A 21,418-nucleotide genomic window follows, 5' to 3' on the forward strand; every position below is an offset into this window, starting at 1 on the left:
GATCTGCTTTAAAAGCTTTGCAAAATTTAACAGCTGAGCCCACTCAGAGACAGTTTCTTCAGACTGTATCAATTTCTGAGTGTAGGTGTTCTCTTTTTCTTTCTTTATCAAATAATCTTTTGCTTAAAACTGTCCATTTTAGCTTCAGTGACTATCAAGACATTCTGAAGTGACTAAATTCCAGAAGTTATGTCCTTACACAGGCTGGAACTACTGTTAGTCAAAAAAAGTACCTCCTCAAAAAAAGTGACTTTTCTTTTTTTTTGGACAACAGGTACCTTCTCCTGAGAAGGAGGAGAAAGAAAAAGAGGCCAAAAAACAAAGCAAAACAAATAACTGTCCATTTTACAAAATATGGTGTAGCAAAGTTGGATTCTGATTTTTTTCCCCTGGAATTTGTCTTGTTGTTGGCTATTTTGTTTTTTATAATTCACTTGGACTTAATCTCAGGAATTTATCTCTCCTGCTCTGTACAGCCACTATTTCTGCTCTGTGGCTTTTTGTCTTTTGCATAGATTTCAAAGGGGTTGCCTCTATGGCTACAGAATTTCATGGTCAACCAGTGGTTGTTCAGTCAGGATTTTTACCAGAGCACCGACACGGCTTCCCTCTTGGGACTTTTTGTTTGTTTGTACACAGCCTTCTTACCAGCCAGTGATATGTTAGAGAACTTTGTTTTCATTTTCTTCATGTTTCTTTTATTTCCTCCAGGCTCTCCTCTAGACTCTTGAATATAGATATTTTGTTGTAACTGTTTTAATGTTGTTTTTCTAGTTTTGTCATCTTCATCATTTCTGATTCTATTTGTTTTGATAGATTTTTTTTTCTCCTTATTATAGGTCATTTTCTTGCTTCTTTGAATGCCTGGCAATTGTTATTAGATGCCAGGCCCTGTGGGTTTTGTTTTGTGCTAGATAATATATATGTAGAATATTTGCCCACTTTTTCTAAGGGACATAATTATGTTTGATCCTTTCAAGACTTCTTTTTAAGATTTGTTTAGTAGACCAGGGCAGCATTTAGTCTTAGTATTTACCCCAATACTAAGATAATACCATTCTTTGTGCTTTTCTTGATGCCCTGTGAATTACAAGATTTTTCTGGTCTGGCTCATTGGAACACAAAGTATTCCCAGCCCTGTCTTTATTCCAGAGATTACTCTCTCTTCTCTTTCCATTCTTTCCCCAGTGTTAGGTGATTTGTTCACATGTACATGCTCTTTTGTACTCAGCTGAAGAGTTGATAGGGTCTTTCTGCAGATTTCTAGAGTTCACTCTCTCTGTGCATCTCTGATACCATGCTTGTAAAATCTAGCCACCTTGTCCTCTTAGAGTCCCAGCTCCTTTTCCTCAAGTCAGGAACATCACCAGGTTCTGTCTAGGTTCCCTCCCCATCCTACTGCCTGGCAGGCAGCAATCTGGGACAATCTTAAGGCTCACCCTGTAAGTTACCCCTCTCACAGATTACTGCCCTGTTCTGCCTGACATCCAGCATCTGAAAAGCATCATTTTATATATTTTATGCAGTTTTTTTAGTTTTTTTCAAGTGGGAGCTTCAGTCTTGTTCATCTTGGCTCAGCCATGCAGTCTTGTTTTTTAAACACCTTTGTAATAGTATGATTCCTGTACAGTAAACTACATATTTCAGATGTTCAGCCATACAATCTTGAATGCAGAATCCATATAATTTTTTATTTTACCTCAATATTCAACACCAAAATAACATAGCCTGTATTTTAGTGAGTCACCCTTTTTGAGTCTTGCCAAAGCTTTCAACCTATTGTTCTCATAGAAACAACAGTCCTTTAATTTCCTACTGTTACCTTATTGATTTTTTTAATCAGACCTTGCACAAACTAGCATTGGATCTGTCACAGCTTACTTTTGATACATTAAAATTTCACTTGCTCTAAGTAGGACTGAAAATAAAGGTGAGAGTAAGACCTGCCTGCCAAAGTGATCAGCGTACCATGGATACCAATTGTTGATTTTCCAGAAATATCACTTAATTCACTTTATTGATTAAAGGAAAATGTTACTGCATGTACATAGTAGAAATAGAAGGTGCTGTCCAGAGATGACACTATCAGTTAACACTTTGTCTCATCTGTCACCCCAGCATCAAACAAAAATTGAAAATTAATCTGTACATCAGTAGATTCAACTACTAGTTCATAGGAAATACAGAAAATAGAAGAGTGTTGTCTGACTGAATCCTCATCATTTAAGTCCAGAATGTGGGAAATTGTATAGAACAGATGACCCAGTTTATTCAATAATTAAATGGCACATAATATGAACAAGTGGATGTAAAAACACAAATTTAAAATACTGGATATGAAAATATCTTCATGGATATATATTTAGTGAATAAAATACACTTTAGACTGTTGAAGAGGCAGTTAGTGAATTGGAATATAATACTGCAAAATTTACCTAGGCATAGAAGATAATAAAATGACATTTCTGATATGTGGGGGATTGTTTGAAAGACTTCATAAGTCCTTTACATAGGATTTCAAAAGAAAAGACAAGTATTGAAAAGAAGAATTCATGAGAGAACTGAAGTTTTATAAAATTGGTTAAAAAAATAGAATGTTCAGATTGTAAAGACTTAATGATTGTTGAGTAGGTTAAGAAAAATGTTTCATATCTAGACATACCATAGTCAAAGTGCAGAGTATCAGAGACCATGAGAAAGTCTCTCAAAAGCAATAAAAAAAGGAGACACTATTTGTTTAGTGATAGGAAAATAATTTGAAAATTATTAGTTCTTATTAAGAACTAAACTTAATGAAAGTAGTGACAACAGGAAAAATTTCAACAGTTTGGAGAAGATGAAAAATGAATTATCTTTTATTTTCTAGTTGAATTTTTCATCTTTAGACTACCGTGAAACAATTCAGAATCATGTTTTCAGAGCTATTCTTATATAATATAATGATATAATTTATTCTGAGTAAACTGTCATTCTTTTATTTTAATCTTCTTACTTCCTAACATTTCATCTTGGACCTAACCTATGGGTCAGGTTGATAGTTAGAATGTGAATATAAATTAAATATATTTTTATTTGAAAGTTAATATATCCTTGACATTCAGTTTTTAATGCTACTTATGCCTAAACTTCTGTTAATGGTAAAATATTAATGAGTAATGCAGGTTAGACGATAGCTATGTCACCTGCTCTGTATGAGACACTCAGTGATATAATTCCTTGTTACGTATTTTGTCGCTATTTTCACTAACTGATAATGCAATGAAAGAGATGAAAAATATTTCCAATTTTATAAACTTACTACATTTAAAAAAAATTTTTTATTGCGTTATAGTCATTTTACAATTTTGTGTCAAATTCCAGTGTAGAGCAAAATTTTTCAGTTATACATAAACATATATATATTCATTGTCACATTTTTTTTGCCGTGAGCTGCCATAAGATCTTGTATATATTTTTAATGCACTTTAAATAACACTGGTCATCTTGAAATAATTCACTGAAAGATTTGGATTTAGTTAGCAAATAAGAGAGTTTCAACTTTTTGGGTCTACATTTAAACATTTTTGCCTCTCAGAAGCCTTCCTGGACCTGTTCTGTTCCCCTCCATCATTTTCCATGCTTCTGTGTTCCCCATACTGCCCTGTAATAACATATAACACTCTTTAAGGTAATATTTATTTTAATCATCTTTCTGTAAGCTGTGGTCTCTAGTCTTAAGTTCTTGTTCACAGTCTAATCAAGGATACAGTGTGACTCTTCAGTAACTCCTTTCAGCTGTCCCTTTCTCTCATAGGCTTTTCCCCCCAATCTCTAGGAGTTATTCTGTTTTGGAAAATGTAATTTTTTTAGCCAAACATTAGTGACAAAATTGGTTGAGACATGAATTTATTGTGTTCTGCAATTTAAATAGCAGACTTTCCTGGCGCTCGTAATTATTTCTCACTGTACAGCTCTCATGAGATTTCTTGTATAAAAGAGATAATTGTCTGTATCAAAACATACATATTAGCCACAGATTATTCTCTGAAATTTGTATTGCAGTATTTTAATTTAGTCTTCTTCCTTACTGAGAAAGCATCTATAAAGGCAGTACACAAAACATTTAATTAAAATTCACTAGAGATAAATTTCATTTTGTTGTAAGCAGAAAATAATTTGAATTCCATCTGCCAAGAAAGTAATTCAAAACAAAATCTTAAGTCCTGATATTAAATTAAAGGCACACTAACTGTGAAGGTCAGTAAATTAGATAAGTTTTCATAGAAGTGAATATAATTATTCTTTTATGCTGTAAAAAAGAGCTACAACAAAGGATTAATTGCCCCAGAATTATTCTTTTCTGGTTTTTTCTTTCTGTCTTTCTTTGAGTTTGCAAGTAAAGTATATTGGGACTTCATTTGTAGTTGTTCATTTCAAGGCCCCTGTATTAGAACTATGGAAGTTATTAGGTCATCATATGATTGTCTTTATACTTTTCCTCATGTCTTACTAACTTTTTTGCCCACTACTTTAATCTTTGCTTTGGAAACTTCAAAACACCTGCAACTAAACATTATCTTTCTAAATGTAGTGGGGCCATTGGAAATAGAGATTAAGGAGTTAAAAAGAAATTTAATATGAAAACCAAAGATTGGAGGACTCTTAAACGTATGAAAAAAATATCTGTATGTCAAAAGATACAATCAAATCAGGGACTATTTAGAAATAAACTCTGCATTTTTATTTTATACTTCATCTGCTTAAATAGAATGTTAGTTCCTAGTAGGCAGGAAAGCCATATCTGGTAATAAGAGGATATGCTACAAATCATAGAAGAACTGAAACTTCATTGGAGCTTGGAAGAATAATCATTGTAGGTAATTAGAGTAGAATGAGGGCACTGTATGCATAAGGATGACCACAGACATGTAGTCTGTGCCTTGAGCTGTTTGGACTAAAGAAGAACTCATTCATGAGCCAGACTCCAAGAAGATTGGTCATGGCTAGATTGGTAAGGGCCTTTAATAATAATAACAACTAATAATATTGATTATCTTTTGCCATGTAACAAATTACCCTAAAACTTGGTACATAAACATTATCTTATAGTTTCTATGGATCAGGAATTTGGAAGTAGTCTAGCTAGGTGGTTCTGGCTTAAGTTCTCTCATCAAATTGCGTCAAGACCTTGATTGAGGCTGGAGTCATTTGAAGGCGTGACTGTGGTTGGAGGATCTACTTCTAATGTGGCTTACTCACATGGTTGGTGGCAGAGTTCTCTATAGGGCAGCTAGAATGTCCTCAAGACATGGCAGTTGGCCTTCCTTAAAAAGTGATTCAAGAAAGAGAACAAAGCAGAAGTCACTGCATCTTTTTTGACTTAGCCTCCAAGAGCCAAAATTCATCATCTTTACTGCATTATATTTGTTAGAAACAAGTTACTAAGTACATCCACATTAAAGAAAAGAGGCACTTGTCTCCAAAGGGAATATTAACAGAGAATTTGTGGACATTTTAAAACCAGCACAAAGGAATTCTAATTTTACTGTATAGACCAATTATACATAATATAATTACATGTAGAGAATGATTAATCTAGTAGGGTGCAACTGTACTTCAATATTTTAAAAAACCTAGTAGGGTGGTATCAGCAGGCAAAGTGTATTAGAGCTCCTGAACTCAAATAGCAAAAAAATCACCTAGTAGACGAGGACTGGGATGCCAGGAAGACAAGTTGTATCAAAACATTGAGAGTGCATACAGAGAGGAACCGTGTTCAAAAAACATGAGCTTTTGAGAGTCTTGTAAGTGAGACAAAAAGGCATTAGAAATTAAGCTTAGACATAGAAACGACTATAAAAAAAGATTTTGAACAAGGTTTTCCTACTGAAATAAAGCTAAGCCTTTATATTCTCTAGCCTTGGGATTAGCCATCTATAATCTCAATACCAATGGTAATGATAATACCAATGGTAATGAATGGATGATTGAGCTATGTATTATGCAGTTACCATACTTAGTAGTCACTGTAGTTTTAATCAGAATGCCATATCTATTCATTTTGTCCTTAACTTACTTCCCTGAAATTGTGCAATAAAAACCTCAGCCTAGGTTTGTTTTATGTTTTTGTTTTTAGGGTTGGGTTTTACAAGGGTAATGCAGCAGAGAATAAGTGTAATAGATCTCTGGGAGATGACTACTTGGTAGGACTGACAGAACTAATATGATATGATTTGGGTGTTTTGTGGTGGTGTTTTGTTTTTAGAGGGGCGCTATTTTATTTTGTTTTATTTTTGCTGTTATCATTTGTTTTTATTTGGACAGCCCAGTGGAAGACAAAGTATATGAACTTGCAGTTGACAGAGGTGGAAATTTATATAAAATAGTAGAACAATATGAAGTACTAGGCAAGGATGTGAAATGCTATATGGAGAAATTTGTTAATGTAGGTGAAGATGCATATTCCTTCTCACCCAGTAAATTTCACTTCTAGGTATAAAAGCAGTGTTTCACAGACTTTTGACCATGTCCTACATCAAATACACAGAAATTCCAAGAAAAAATATTTGCCTACTCCATGTGAAGCATTTTAGTGTTTTCTATCCTGAATACTTTTATGTTTTTGTTGCCACTCTTTAAATTTATTCCATAATGTACTGATACATAGTGATGCACTGTTTGAAAAACAGTGCCCTGGGGAAACTCTTACACATGTGCACAAGGAGACATATACAAGAATGTTCACAGCATTCACTGTTAATAAAAGCAAAAACCTGAAAACAACCTAAATGTCTGCCAGTGAAAGAATGTATAAGTAATTTGTAGTTTATAGAAAGGAACACTGAACATCAGTTAAAGTTAATATATTGGAACTAGAGCTATATGAATCAGTATGTATAAATTGCAAAACATGGTTTGTGGAAAAAGCAAGTTGGAGAGGATACCTGCAAGGTAATAAATGTATATAAACTTTCAAAATATGTAAAGCTATACATACGAAGTTAAAGCATAAAGATGCAGCTGTAAATGATAGTCATTGAAACAAGGATAGTCATTTACTCTTAGAGAGGAAGATGTATTAGTAAGTGGTATATAGAAAGGTTCAACTCTAATACTTCTTTTTTTAACTGAGCAGTAGATACATATATATTCTTTATACTGTCTATAACTTTTTTATGTCTGAAATTTTTCTTATTTAGAAAAAAATGTCCTTGGGCCATTCACATTCAGTATTTTAAAGGTCAAGTAACATTCTTTCACAGATGTTGTAAACCTGCTTTTTATATTGTATTATCTGTGTATGTCTAGATTAATGACAAAAGATGTAACAGTGAACATTTATGGGAAGTTTAGTAGGTATCACACATAATTCTGAGTATTTTATTTTTATTAAGTGAGTTTATTCTCACAGTAACTGTGAGCTCTAGATACAGTTAAGAGGGAAGTAACTTGCCTAACGCCACACAGCTAGAAAACAGCAGAGCCAGGATTTGAACTTAGGAGGTCTAACTCCAAAGTCTGTATCATTAGCCTCTGTGCTGTAGAATCTCTCCATGAGAAAAAGATACTTAAAAAAAAAAGTAGGATAACCAAAGACAGTAATTGATAGTATGGTTTTGAAAGAGAAAGTTTCTCACGTTTTTATTCTTTAAGCAATGACAGGGACTTAGAAGGAACTAAGATTTCTTACAGCAGAGAATTAAATATTAGAATGCCAGCTCCCATTTTATCACAAAAGAGAAGCTAAGAAAATCTCCTTGACGGATGATTGCCTTGTGGAAATTGGAGAATTAAAAATCACCTAAAATTTTAACTTATTCATGTATGATAAATCAGAAGCTTTTAAGATTGATCTACAAGAGAAAGTTAGGATTTACCTTATTACAGAATTTTTTTAGCAGAGTTAATAACCTATGAAAAGGTAAGTTAAAGACATTAACATTGTATTTGTTCATAGTTCACAGATTTTAGAGCAGAAATAATCCCAGGAGGGTTATAGTAGATGCTTATGGAGAGGTGAAAAGCCATATGGGCACCGAGCCAGAAACCTGACTTTTGGGGTTGGTTCTGCTACCAGTTCATATAGTTTAGTCACCAAGATTGTTTCATTATGACTATATGTGAATTATTCTTTCCCCAGGGCAATTGCTTCAAGGTCTTGGACATAACTTCTATACATTTTCAAATAATACAGGCTTCTACAGTTTTGCCTCATAGATACTAATGTGTGTCTTGTTCATAAAAATTCTTTTCTTTTAATTCTTTAGATGTGTACTAGCTTAGAATGAGTCACAGTTATTTAGAGAAACAATTTTTTAATTCTGCATTCTTCCATATTTGGATATGGATACTCTGGTTTCCTCAGAAGTTTTAGCATGTTTATTGATCTCATAATAATTGTGAGGCTTTCAGAACGCTCTAAATGACATTTTCTAGTCCAATGAAAATAGAGCAGTTGAATCAAAATAAGATGATTTCCAGAAGCATTGTTTTCCAGCTTGGTATTGGTAGTTTTTATTTTTTAGAAGCCATGTAAAAAATTGAAGATAATTCACGTTGGAGACCTTTGAGAGTGCAGATATAAATATAATATTTTGACAATATTATTATGTATTGCTTGCTGCAAATCTGTATGAAGTACATTCTAGTTCTGAATATTAATCAGAGGTCTGTCTTTTTTTGACTCCTCTAGTGATGCTATTGCTGAGATTAGAGCCATTTGTATTGAAGAAATTGGAGTATGGATGAAAATGTATAGTGATGCCTTTCTAAATGACAGTTATCTAAAATACGTTGGCTGGACTCTTCATGACAGGGTAAGTTACTCTGTTCTAGGCTTTGATAGAAGATATGCTTGTCTTAATCTTAATATTAGTAATTAAGATGGCCATAGTTGGTTTTTCTCAAAAGTTGTAATAATATGGGAATTTAAGATGATACAGCTGAATACTCTTTACTTGTGGCCATGATGAAACTTAAGACATCAACCCATGTGCGAAGACCCTGTCTTACTTAGTTGTAATGGTCTTAGACCAAGATTGGCAATCTGGTACATCTAAATGTTAGGCGATTGTAGTATCCCAAGAAGCTAATTATAATCTTTTCCTAGTTTGGAATCAAAAGAGATTCCTTGTTTCTCTTAATATATTAAAACTAAACTTTTTTGTTTTAAATTCTCTAAGGTCATATGACAGTAGAGTGTTTTGTAAGAGTTGAATGTTTTGTTGGATTCTAGGATATTTGATCTGAAAATCTGTTTACACTTCCATCCTTTTAGAAGAGGCTCTTACTTTAAAAGGAAGTATACATTATCGAGTCCTGAATATGTAATCCTTTAAATAACCAAGGGTAGGAATGATAACATATTGGAATTTTTATATTGAATGACCCAACATTCTATACTCGAATTGCCAGATGTTCACACACACAAAAAGAAATCTTACAACAATTTCTTTTGGGTTGTTATATTCCATTATTTGAATTGTTAAAAGAATTGTAGCTATTAGAAGACATTTTATCTTTCTAAATGCAATTATATTCTTAGACTTTTAAGGTAGTTTTGGTCTAAGACTTATTTTCTATATGTTACCATTATCAGCCTGTAGAGCATTTACTTTTTAAATAGCAGTAGGCTAAGTATTATCAAAGATGTTTAGATAACTACACAATCACATAAGTTAAAATAAGGTCCTAAGGGAATTTTACAGGCCATTTTTACTATAAGAGAGTGTTCAGAGTGTAGGAGGATCATCACAAGTTGTTTGGTCAACTTCGCAATTACTTATTTTTAATTGATGATTAAAGAAGGTTCCTGTTTCCCACCTCATTTGAAGGCAAATCAAGTTAGCATGTACATAGTGAATTTTTTCCTGAATATTTATCTTCCCTAGCAATTCATAACCTTTTCTCTACACTAATAAATCCCAAGCTTGATATTGTTTTCTTTCTCTAATCCTCTAGCCTTTACATCTAGCCTCATCTCAGATATGTCCAATTATATTTTACTACAGTATAAAAGAATGTAGAATTTTACCTTGTGCCCTCGTGCATGTGAATACACACTACTAAATCCAACAAGGCAAACTTCTTGGAATAAGTTTAAAGTCCTTCATTTTTATTCCCCACCACTACCATATCAGTTTTCCTCCTCTCCCCACCTCCCTAATAGAGTATTGTACTAAATTTAAATAAGAAAAACAGTTACCAGTTTTAATAGAACTTATGTATGTCCACAAATTCTGGAAAAACACTGATTTGATGTGGCTTGCCAGAAAATAAACAACCATAATTTAAAAATAAGTCACTAAACTGTGTGTTTGTTGAAATCCTCTGTCCAGATAAAGGAGATAGATTTCTCTTGTATGTTGTTGATAAAATGATTTAAAGAGTACTGTTTTCATTAGAATAATTTTATAAATCTCTCCTATCACCTCCAATTACTTTATGTAGAAAAGGCTGTAAGTATTAAATATTTCTTTCTAAACTTTCTTTTTTGTCATTCCCACTCTAATCATCTTGTACTTTTTTCCTCTGAGGACAAGTGATTTCCTTTCTTTCCTTTTAATCACCTAGTTGAAATTGCTCCTTGTATAGGCTATGGACTCTGTCTTCATACTCATCCTGTGCCGTTTCAAGTAATAAAACTTCTTATGTCTTTTTTTAATATTACATTTTAATTATCAATTTCATTTTTCCAGCTTTACTGAGATATAATTGACATTTAATATTTTATTAAGATGTACAGTATAATGATTTAATATTCTTTTTGTCTTGATTTTAGATTATTAGAAGTTATAACCTAGTCTACCCTCCTAAAAATAAGAAACTTTTTTTAATACTGCCAATTTGTGTAAGTTTTAAAGTATAAGTTTTTGGTCTCTAGAAAGGCAAACAGTCTCTAACAACTAAAGGAGTTATTAGAAATTCAGTTTCTAAATTTCTACTCATCGGTTTTAACTGACATTGAGGTTGAAACAGAATATGTCTAATTTAAATATAGCTTTAGTAATCTCTATACATGGGCCAAGTATCTTAATCCCTTTTGGTGTTTATGCTCATGACACCGGATTACCTTCCTCTGTCCTTTCCAGTTTGTAAATATGACTCTGTACTGTTCTTGCTTTTAGCTTACGTGTACAGTTCTACTTTCTTGCATATGCTTGATTCCTTATATCACAGTCTCTGCAGTGCTTGCAAGGGATTTATTTTCAGTCAGTCCATCCCATTTCCTTATCTTTATGTTCACTCATCCCACACTCTGTTTCTCTTAATTTCACCAAAAACCTTCTTTTAGTTCTGTATATGTCAGGCAAATGATCTGTTGTTGCCTGTCACCAGAAGTAGAAGTTTGAACACTTATGCCCACTGCATATTGATTACCAAGGAAAACATAAAACATTCAAGCACTGGATGGAACAATGCTTTACTCACATGGAGAAGGGACAGAGCAATGTCAGCTTCAGTAGTGTCAGTCTCCCATGGTCCAGTAGTCAACACAGAGCAGTTACCCTGCATGTACTCATCTTGTGCCACAGAACTAAGAACCTTATTCCTTCCTCTCAGGGAACAGATTTAGTAGAGGGGTTGGCCAGGTGCTGTATGATGCACACACTTAAGCAGAACAAAGAAGACTCATTGAGTCTAAAACAGGAATGATACTTCCATACAAGGTGATAAACCCAGCACAGGCTATGACGACTCTTATCCCTTGATAAGAAAATGCTCCAGGCCAAAGGCCTTTTCTTATGCAGCCCAGTAACGGTCAAAAGACTGTATATAGGAGACTACCTTTCCTAAGAATCTGTGCCTCACTCCTACTCAGCCACTGACATGGCAGATAAAGCATATCAATTAGTCCTTTGCAAAATCATGCTACTTTAAAAAAAAATGACTCAATGAAGAAATCCAAGAGGAAATCAAAAAACACCTCAAGATGAATGAAAATGAAAATACATGTTGCCAGAATCTATTTGATGCAGCAAAGCAGCTCTCAGAGGGAAGTTAATAGCAATACAGGCCTACCTCAAGAAACAAGAAAAATAACAAGTAATCAGTCTTACCTGCCAGCTTAAAGGAATTACAACAAGGCCCAAAGTCAGTAGGAGGAAGGAAATAATAAAAAATCACAAAGAAAATATATATAAAACAGAGACCCAAAAAAAAAAAAAAAATAGAAAAGGTAAATGAAGCCAAGATCTGGGTTTTTGCAAGAATAAAAAAAATTGATAAGCCTTTAGCCAGGCTCATTAAGAAGAAAAGAGAGAGGCCCACATAAACAGAATAAGAAATGAAAGAGTATTGGCTGAGGAGCCAGTGGGGTGAAGCTACCATCTGTGAGATTATGACTGGACACCTCTAAGTCAGAATTGCACCCAGGTTATGTTACGTTGGCCTCAGATAGGATTTTGGCCTCAGATAGCTGGTCTCGCACCATTCTTGCCCGTGGGTTGCCATGCATGTCCTGCCAGTGTCGAGACCAGGGTCCCATGTGGAGAGCCCTTAGTCCTGGGACACCAGGTGCAGCCAGAAAGGCTGCTGTCCCCTCACCCATCATGCATTTGTGGGGAACGTGGTGCTAAATCATTTATAAACCAGCTCCTTTAGAGGTCAAGGTTTTGTACATAGCAGAGTAGCTCCCTCGTTGTGATCTATTGAAAGTCAGCCCTTGACAGAAAGAAAGAAAGAAAAAACAGAAAACAGAAAAGGGAAATGAAAGAGGAGTAATTACAACTAATATCACAGAGATACAAAAATATCTTAAGAGAATAGTATAAACTGTTACAGGCCAACAAAATGGACAACCTAGGAAAAATGGGTAAAGTTCTAGAAACAGTCTTCCAGTTGAATCAGGAAGAAATAGACAATCGGGAAAGACCAGTCACTGCTAGTAAAATTCAGTTAGTAATCAAAAAACTGTCAGCAAATAAATGTCTAGGACCCATGGCTTCACAGGGGAATTCTACCAAACAAATAAAGATTACTTACCCTTCTGACACTGCTGGAAAAAATTGAGGAGAAAACTCCCAAATTCATTCTGAGGCCATCATTACCCTGATAATCAGACAAGAGACATTACAAAAAAGGAAAATTGCAAACCAATATCTCTGATGAATACAGATGCAGAAATCCTCAACAAAATATTAGCAAACCAAATTCAACAACTTATAAAAAGGATCACATACCATGATCAACTGGGATTTATTCAGGGACACAAGGATGGTTCAATATCTGCACATTAGTCAGTGTGATACCATATTAACAAAAGGAAAAATATAATAACATGATAATTTCAATAGACAGAGAAAAAGCATTTAACAAAATTCAACATCCATTCCTGATAAAAACTCTCATCAAAGTTGATATTGAAGAAACATATGCTCACATAATAAAGGCCATTTATGACAAAACCATAGCTGACATCATACTCAGTGGTGAAAAACTGAACTTTTCCTCTAAAATCAGCAACAAGACAAGAATGTCTACTCTTGCCCCTTTTACATAACGTAGTATTGGAAATCCTAGCCAAAGCAGTCAAACAAGGGGAAAAAAAGGCATCTAATTGGAAAAGAAATAAAACTTACTATTTACAGATGATAAGATACTATATATAAAAAAACCCTAAGATCTCCACCAAAATACTATTAGAACTAATGAATGAATCCAGTAAAGTTACAGGACACAAGATTAATATACAGAAACCTGTTGCCTCTCTATGTACTAGTAATGAAGTATCAGGAAGAGAAAGGAAGAAAACAATTCCATTTAAAACTGCATCAAAAAGAATACAATACTTAGGAATAAATTTATGATTAGTTAGCAAGGAGATAAAAGACCTATACTCCAAAAATTATAAAACATTGATGAAGGAATTTGAAGATGATACAAAGAAAGATATTCTGTGTTCTTGGATTTGGAAGAATTAATATTATTAAAATGTCCATACTACTCAAAGCAATCTACAGGTTTAATGCAATTCCTGTCATAAAAAAACCCATGACATGTTTCACGTAACTAGAACAAATAATCCTAAGATGTATATGGAGCCACTAAAGACCCTGAATAGTCAAAGCAATCTTTAGAAAAAAAGAACAAAGCTGAAAGTATCATGCTCCTTGACTTTAGACTAGGCTACGAAGCTAGAGCAATCAAAATAGTATGGTACTGGCACAAAAACAGATACATAGATCAGTGGAACTGAATAGACAGCCCAGAAATAAACCCATGCACATATAGTCAATTAGTCTACAACAAAAGCAAGCATGTACAGTGGGAAAGAGACAGTCTCTTCCATAAGTGGTGTTGGGAAAACTGTACAGCTAAATGTAAATGAATGAAATTAGAATGCTTCCTCACACCATATACAAAAATAAAATCAAAATGGGTCAAAGACCCAAATGTAAGAACAGAAACCATAAAACTCATAGAAGGAAACACAGGTAGAACAGTCTTTGACATAAATCATAGCAATATTTTTTGATCTGTCTCCTAAGGCAAAGGAAACAAAAGCAAAAATCAACAAATGGGACTTGATTAAACTTAAAAGCTTTTTCACAGCAAAGGAAATCATCAACAAAATGAAAAGGTAGTCTACTGAATGGGAGAAAATATTTACAAACTACCTATCTAATAAGGGGTTAATATTCAAAATATATTAACAGTTCATACAGCTCAATATAAAAAAAAAATAATCTGATTTTAAAATGAGCAGAAGACCTGAATAAACATTTTTCCAAAGAAGTCTTACAGATGGCAGATAGGCTCATGAAAAGAAGCTCAGCATTGCTAAACATCAGGGAAATGCAGATCAAAACCACAATGAGATATCACTCTACACCTGTCTGAATGGCTGTCATCAAAAACAGCAAAGGTAACAAATGTTGGCAAGGATGTGAAGGAAAGGGAATCTTCGTACACTGTTGGTGGGAATGTAAATTGATGCAGCCACTGTGGAGAACAGTATGGTGTTTCCTCAAAAACATAAAAATAGAATACAATATGATCCAGCAATTCTACTCCTTAGTATATGTCCAAAGAAAACGAAAACACTAATTTGATAAGATAAGTGCACTCCAGTGGTCATAGCAGCATTATTTACAATAGCCGAAGTATGGAAGCAACCTAAGTGTTCAAGAGATGAGTGGATAAAGTGTATATATATATATATATATATATATATATATATATATATATATATATATATATATATATATGTGTGTGTGTGTGTGTATATATACATATGAGCGTGCGCACACACACACACACACACACTGGAATACTGCTCAGATATTAAAAAAAATGATAAAATGTTGCCTTTTACAACAACATAGATGGACCTGCTGGAGGGTAATATACTTAGAGAAATAAATCGGAGAAAAACAAGTGTTGTATGTTATCACCTATATATCTAAAAAATGAAATGAATGAGACATAACCAACAGACTTAGAGAGAACAAACTAGTGGTTACCTTTAGGGAGCAGGAGTAGGGAGGGGCAGGAGGTGGTAGGGGATCAAGAGGTACAAACTACTATGTATAAAATAAATAAGCTAAAGGGTTATAGTATACAACACAGAATATAGCCAATATTTTATAACTTTAAAGTATAAATCTGAAAATACTGAGTCAGTATTTTGTACACTTGAAACTAATATTGTAAATCAACTATACTTCAATAAAAAATTAAAACAAAAATAAGGAATTCCTTTGCCATGACTATCCACATGACGTATGTTTTTTCCTTCCCAGGGAGGAAGCTCTGCCATAGTTACTTTCCCCATACAGGGAATTCATTAATAGTCCAGTTTTTTCATTGCCATTTGCCTGACCAGATGTCTAGGTCATTGGCAACAGCTCATGAGCTGGTGAAAAATGTATCAAGAAATGGCAGTAGGAGTGGTCTGCATTGCCATCACCACATCGGAGAGCTTGGTCTGTCGGAATGCCCATATCTGATAGTCGAAAGATGGCCAACCATTGGCCAGGTGGTGGCTGTGGCCCAGCAGACCTCATCTGCCTTTGGTTTCACTGAGCTGTCAGTAAACTGTGCTATACTGCCAGCAGGCTCATCTTTGAATCTTGGGCCCCAGTTTCCATTTTGTGATGAAGTATATTGAGCCTTTCCAATTTTATCAGTAGGCTATGTAATTACCCAAGTGAAAATAGACAGTTCAGGCTGCAGTATCATTACATGTGGCACCCTGGCCATAACATGCTTCGTTTTCTCCAGTGCCTAATTGTAAGGAAATACCATTCAGAAAGGTTGGGCTGGGTCACAGCTTCTGGAAGTTTGCGTATCCAGAATCCAAAAACCCAGTGCACCACAGTGGCAGTTTCCTTCTGCCATAGACTCCAGTTTGTGTGTGTGTGTGTTGATGGGGGGGTTGCAGAAACCCGCACTCCTTTTAGGCTTGAGAGGCTACACAACAGTTCTTGTAGCTCTTAATATGTTTTCGAAAATAATTTTGCAAAAATGTTGATAAATATGCCCAGCCCCCCCAAAAAAATTATTTTCTTCCTCTATGTTTCTTTCTGTTTTCATATTTTAAATATTCAAACAAAAATATTAATCAACTGTGGGTTAGACAATGTGTCAAATAGCATTCAGGTTTGAATAAGATCTTGTGTAATAGGATGACAACAAAGCATTTAGGTCCTATAATAGAAGTAACTTCAGAGTATAGCAGAACCCCAAAATAGAGAAATTGCAAAAAGGCAACTGGAGTTCTCATGTAAGTTATTGTTAGGTGTTATTGCTAAATTACTGTAATGTAAGCAGGCCATGTTATAGGTGAAGAACCAAGATTTGGCGGACATCACTGGACAAAGTGAAGATAAAAGTCTGTTAATGTCTTTGTTCTACTTATAATTTGCTATGTGAATTTGGATGGATGGAGTAATTTAATCTTTTGGCCTTAATTTCAAATGTAGAGTTAGACGTAAGGAAACTTCTTATATGCTATGTTAGATCTGGGGTTATGATTTTACCTTGGGTCAGCTGTCTTTAGTCTTTTGCTTATCTGTTGTTGATATCTTGTGATTATAGATATGTATATATATATTACAGAGTAGTTTTGTTGGCTTTCCACCTGTCTTGCCTTCAGGAAGACCATGTCTTATTGGCCATCTTACAGAGATTCCGGTTGACTGCTCTTCAACATTGCTGCCCATTACAATTATATGCCCCCCTTGCATCTGATAGTTAAGTGATACTACCTTGTTTCTGCTGTTCTGTGATATCATCTCCATTGCTGCTGGAAGCTAAATTCTGTTTGAGTATCTCCTCTTGCCATCTCTACCCTACAGAAAACAGCCGTTATGGAGCTTCTTAGTAATGCTTTTGCCTCCGTTTTGTCTTTTCCTTATTGCCTTGATAAACAGTATTCTCTGGGTCCTCCTGAGGAACATACTTAACTAGTAGGTCTTCTGAGCTTATACAGCACATCTTTTCTGGCTACTAGCGTTGTCCTTAAGACACTTGCTTCACTTGAGGTTTCTATATTTTTAGCAGGGATAGGGAGGAGGCATGCTATCCTCTAACAAGGAGACATGAAACTTATTAGCAGGCCCACGTGTTCTTGGGAAACGTGGCATTCAAAGTTCTCAGCTACATCCACCCAGTTATTCTTTGGACTTGTACTTCTTTCCTGTATGATCCTGATTTTGGCATAGACTGGGATGCAAAGTCTCTTAAATTCTGCCACCCTTAAAATTGAGTTCTAGACTTGGTCTTCAATATGATCAGATCTTTATCTGCAGGAAATAAAAGTCTCTTTAAATGTTGCCAAAGAGGTAGCAAACACTTGATTTAAACTAGTAATTAGCTTGTCATTTTCTTTCTTTAGCATCTCAGTGACAGCCACCCAATTCCAAAGTCCTTAGAGTCCCTGGCTCCCTCAAATGCTTGGCATATTGTACATACTAAGTGCACATCCCCTTTCACCCACAGGTGAATGAGCGAAATGACTGCTATTCTATGTCAGAGACTATCATTAACTTCACCTACCACTAGTAATTGGGTCCTTCCTCATAGTAGTCCATCCTTCAAGTGATCCAACCTCGGAACCCATCACTGAAGTTGACTTCCTAAGACCACTCTTGGAACCAGCTGTTTAGGTTCACATTCCCTAGAAGCCAAGTCTTAATCAGAGATTTTTGTGCTAGTGATACACTGGGGTTGTACTCAGAAGAATCCTGTAAGAAAGTGAGAAAATAGGATAAAGCAAGAAACACACTAACAGAAATGTGGTTTCAGGAGAAGTTTTGTCAGCATCATTTCAAAAGGAGCTTTGCAGAGTAAATTGCTCCTCAGAGATTGTCCTGCCCTGAGGCAAGGAGATTGGGCTTTTTATCCTCCTAAATCATTCCCCACTGGCTATGAGCTTCATCCTGGAGGAGAGAAAGGATGTGGAGAGGAGTGGCAAGGTGGAGCATAGGAATCTTTGTGCCAGGTGGTTATTTTCAGCCACGGTCGGTTATTTTCAGCCATGGTCAGTGCTCCGGAGAAAGATCCAGATAGGAGCCATTAGTAGTCAGTATGGGAGCAAGTGGGAAAGATTAGCCTTGTCAATTAGGATTTGTAATCTGGGGAAGGGGCATCAACAGCATGTGCCAGTTACCCATTATGTGCTAGAGACTTTACCAACAAGCATTATCTCATTCAGTGGTATGCTAGAGCTACCTTGAATCAGCTTTCAGGAGAGTGGTTATGCACATCCCTTCACATGTATGAGTTCACTATCATTGGTAGCTTGAAATTGGCCAAGGAGGGAGTATTTACATCACAGAAATCTGGAAAAGCAACAGATCAGGACCCCCCCAAGTTAGTTGTTAAAACTTTTACCAGCATACCCCTGCATTTAAACCTTAGAACAACCTTATGAAGTTGGTATCACTATTTTATAAATGAGTAAACTGAGTATCAGAGTGATTGATATCTTGCCATCTCTCATGTAGCTAGTAAGGTATAGAACTGGAAATCTAGTTTTGTCTGAATCCACAATTTGGATTCCTGCTATTAAAGCACATTACTTCATTTTGAACATAGAAACTTCATTTTCTTTTGAATTATTTGAGAGAGTTTGGCTAAATATCTAAATGACCCTGAATGCACTTTGACCACCAACATCTTCTATTCCAACTTAATGATTTTGTTATATTTCTCTAGTAAATAGCAGCTTGAGGGCACATCACTCTATGTTGCCTGTTTTAAACGTTCTTACCTTCATCATGTTTTCCTAAGTGTTCTTTCTGAAATGTAAAAAGTATCTGGTAAATGTTTGTTAAATGAATAAATGGTGACCCTTTAATATGAAATTAGGTTTTTCTACAGGAAGGACAAATTAGCATACTCTTCTTTAATTGAAATCATAGGTTAAAAATTCTCTCAAAGTGCCTCAGTATAATATGGAAAATATTTCATGTTGAATCAGAATTGATATATATTTGAAATAGGTATAGCTTACTCTCAAGTAACTAAGGGGTTTTTAGTGCATTTTTAATTAAATACAGCTGCATTACAGTTGCTTGGTTCCACCTTATGTTGAATTACAATATGAAGTGAATTGAATGGTTAAGCTGAGAATTACTTTAGTCTTCATATAGACTTGAAAATCTTTTCAGCTTCTGTGGTGTGGAATTGATAGCTTCTGTTGTGTTTTTATTTGTATTTCTGAAGCAAGGAGAAGTCAGGCTGAAGTGTTTGAAAGCTCTCCAAAGCCTATATACCAATAGAGAATTATTCCCCAAATTGGAGCTATTCACTAACCGATTCAAGGTGAGAATGCTTAGCTTATTTTATTTTTTGCTTTAAAAATGGTAGTTATAGCTAGTTTAGCAAATGATGTTACCAGAACAAGTGTTTAGTTTATATTCTTTATTGTATATTCTTTAAATGAACGTTTATTACTTAGATGAATGAATGAATCTCTGCTTTGCAAAGGATATTATCAACATGAGTTCTTATTTATTGCCTTCAGTAGAAGGCTCTCCTGCTTAAATAAGATTTGCTTTATATACAACTTGTTATAATTATATTAATTTTGCAAGTTAAGGTTTGTCTCTGTTAGAGAATGCCAGTTGATGAAAAAGATTTTAGATTATAAACATTTATGTTAACACCTCTTTTGTATAAGTAGGACTATGATAATATGGTTTCAAGAGTAAAACTTTACATTTAATCTATCATTAGTCTTCCATGTACTCCCCCAAAGACATTATCTCAGATCTTTCTCAACTTATTTTCTGTCCATGCTTGGTTTGATCTGTAACTTTTTTCAGGATCGCATTGTATCAATGACACTTGATAAGGAATATGATGTTGCTGTGGAAGCTATTCGATTGGTTACTCTGATACTTCAGTGAGTATAACATTTGTTAATATTTTAATTTCATCCGTTGATAAATTTATAATTTTTTCCCAGCATTATTGATGTACTTCATATGTATAACTGTAATACATATTTTTATCACTCTAGGTTCTACTTTTACATTTCAGGGTTAAGTTTGAAACAAAATATTTTGTTTTCTCTCTGTTTTTTATTTTGAATATTGTCTGTTTCCTTCATATAAAAGTTCCTTTATGCAATCCAGAGGAATTATCAGTGAAGTTAACATACCTTTCTGTTTAAAAAGAGAGAGATGCTAAATATCACTAAGTATCAGAGAAATGCAAATCAAAACTACAGTGAGGTATCACCTCACAACTGTCAGAATGGCCATCATTCAAAAGTCCACAAATGATAAATGCTGGAAAGGGTGTGAATAAAAGGGAACCCACTTACACTGTTTAGGAATGTAGTTTGGTGTGGCCATTACGGAAAACAAGCTGGAGATTCCTCAAAACACTGAAAATAGACTCAGCATATGATCCAGCAATTCCACTCCTGTACATATATCCAGAGGAAACTCTAATTCAAAAGGATACATGCACCCCAGTGTTCACAGCAACACTATTTATGATAGCCAAGCCATGGAAACAACCTAAATGTCTATTGACATATGACTGGATAAATAAGTTGTGGTATATTTATACAATGGAATACTACTCAGCCATAAAAATAATAAAATGCTATTTGCAGCAACATGGATGGACCTGGAGAATGTCATTCTAAGTGCAGTAAGCCAGAAAGAGAAAGAAAAATACTGTATGATATCACTTACATGTGGAATCTTAAAAAAAAAAAAAAAAAAGACAAACGAACTTATTTATAAAACAGAAACAGATTTACAGACATAAAAAACAAACTTATGGTTACCGGGGGAAAAGGGGTGGAAAGGGATAAATTGGGAGTTCGAGATTTGCATATACTAACTACTATATATAAAATAGATAAACAACAAGTTTATACTGTACAGCACAGGGAACTATATTCAATATCTTGTAGTAATGTATGGTGAAAAAGAATATGAAAACGAATATATGTATGTTCCTGTATGTCTGAAGT

The 21,418-nt window shown here is 34.6% G+C and overlaps 1 protein-coding gene across 2 annotated transcripts in view; it reads left to right on the forward strand.

Moving 5' to 3' along the window:
• The window catches only part of STAG1 (STAG1 cohesin complex component), a 327,098-nt gene that overhangs the window by 218,124 nt on the left and 87,556 nt on the right, over positions 1-21,418 (forward strand). For both annotated transcript variants that reach the window (XM_010947702.3, XM_074370861.1), the window contains 3 exons: positions 8,672-8,795; positions 19,651-19,749; positions 20,253-20,332. In XM_010947702.3, coding sequence (XP_010946004.1) covers positions 8,672-8,795; positions 19,651-19,749; positions 20,253-20,332 — 303 coding nt within the window. The remainder of the gene's footprint in view (positions 1-8,671; positions 8,796-19,650; positions 19,750-20,252; positions 20,333-21,418) is intronic.

The sequence above is a fragment of the Camelus bactrianus genome, chromosome 1 (assembly GCF_048773025.1).
Source record: "Camelus bactrianus isolate YW-2024 breed Bactrian camel chromosome 1, ASM4877302v1, whole genome shotgun sequence".
NCBI classification, from domain to species: Eukaryota; Metazoa; Chordata; class Mammalia; order Artiodactyla; family Camelidae; genus Camelus; species Camelus bactrianus.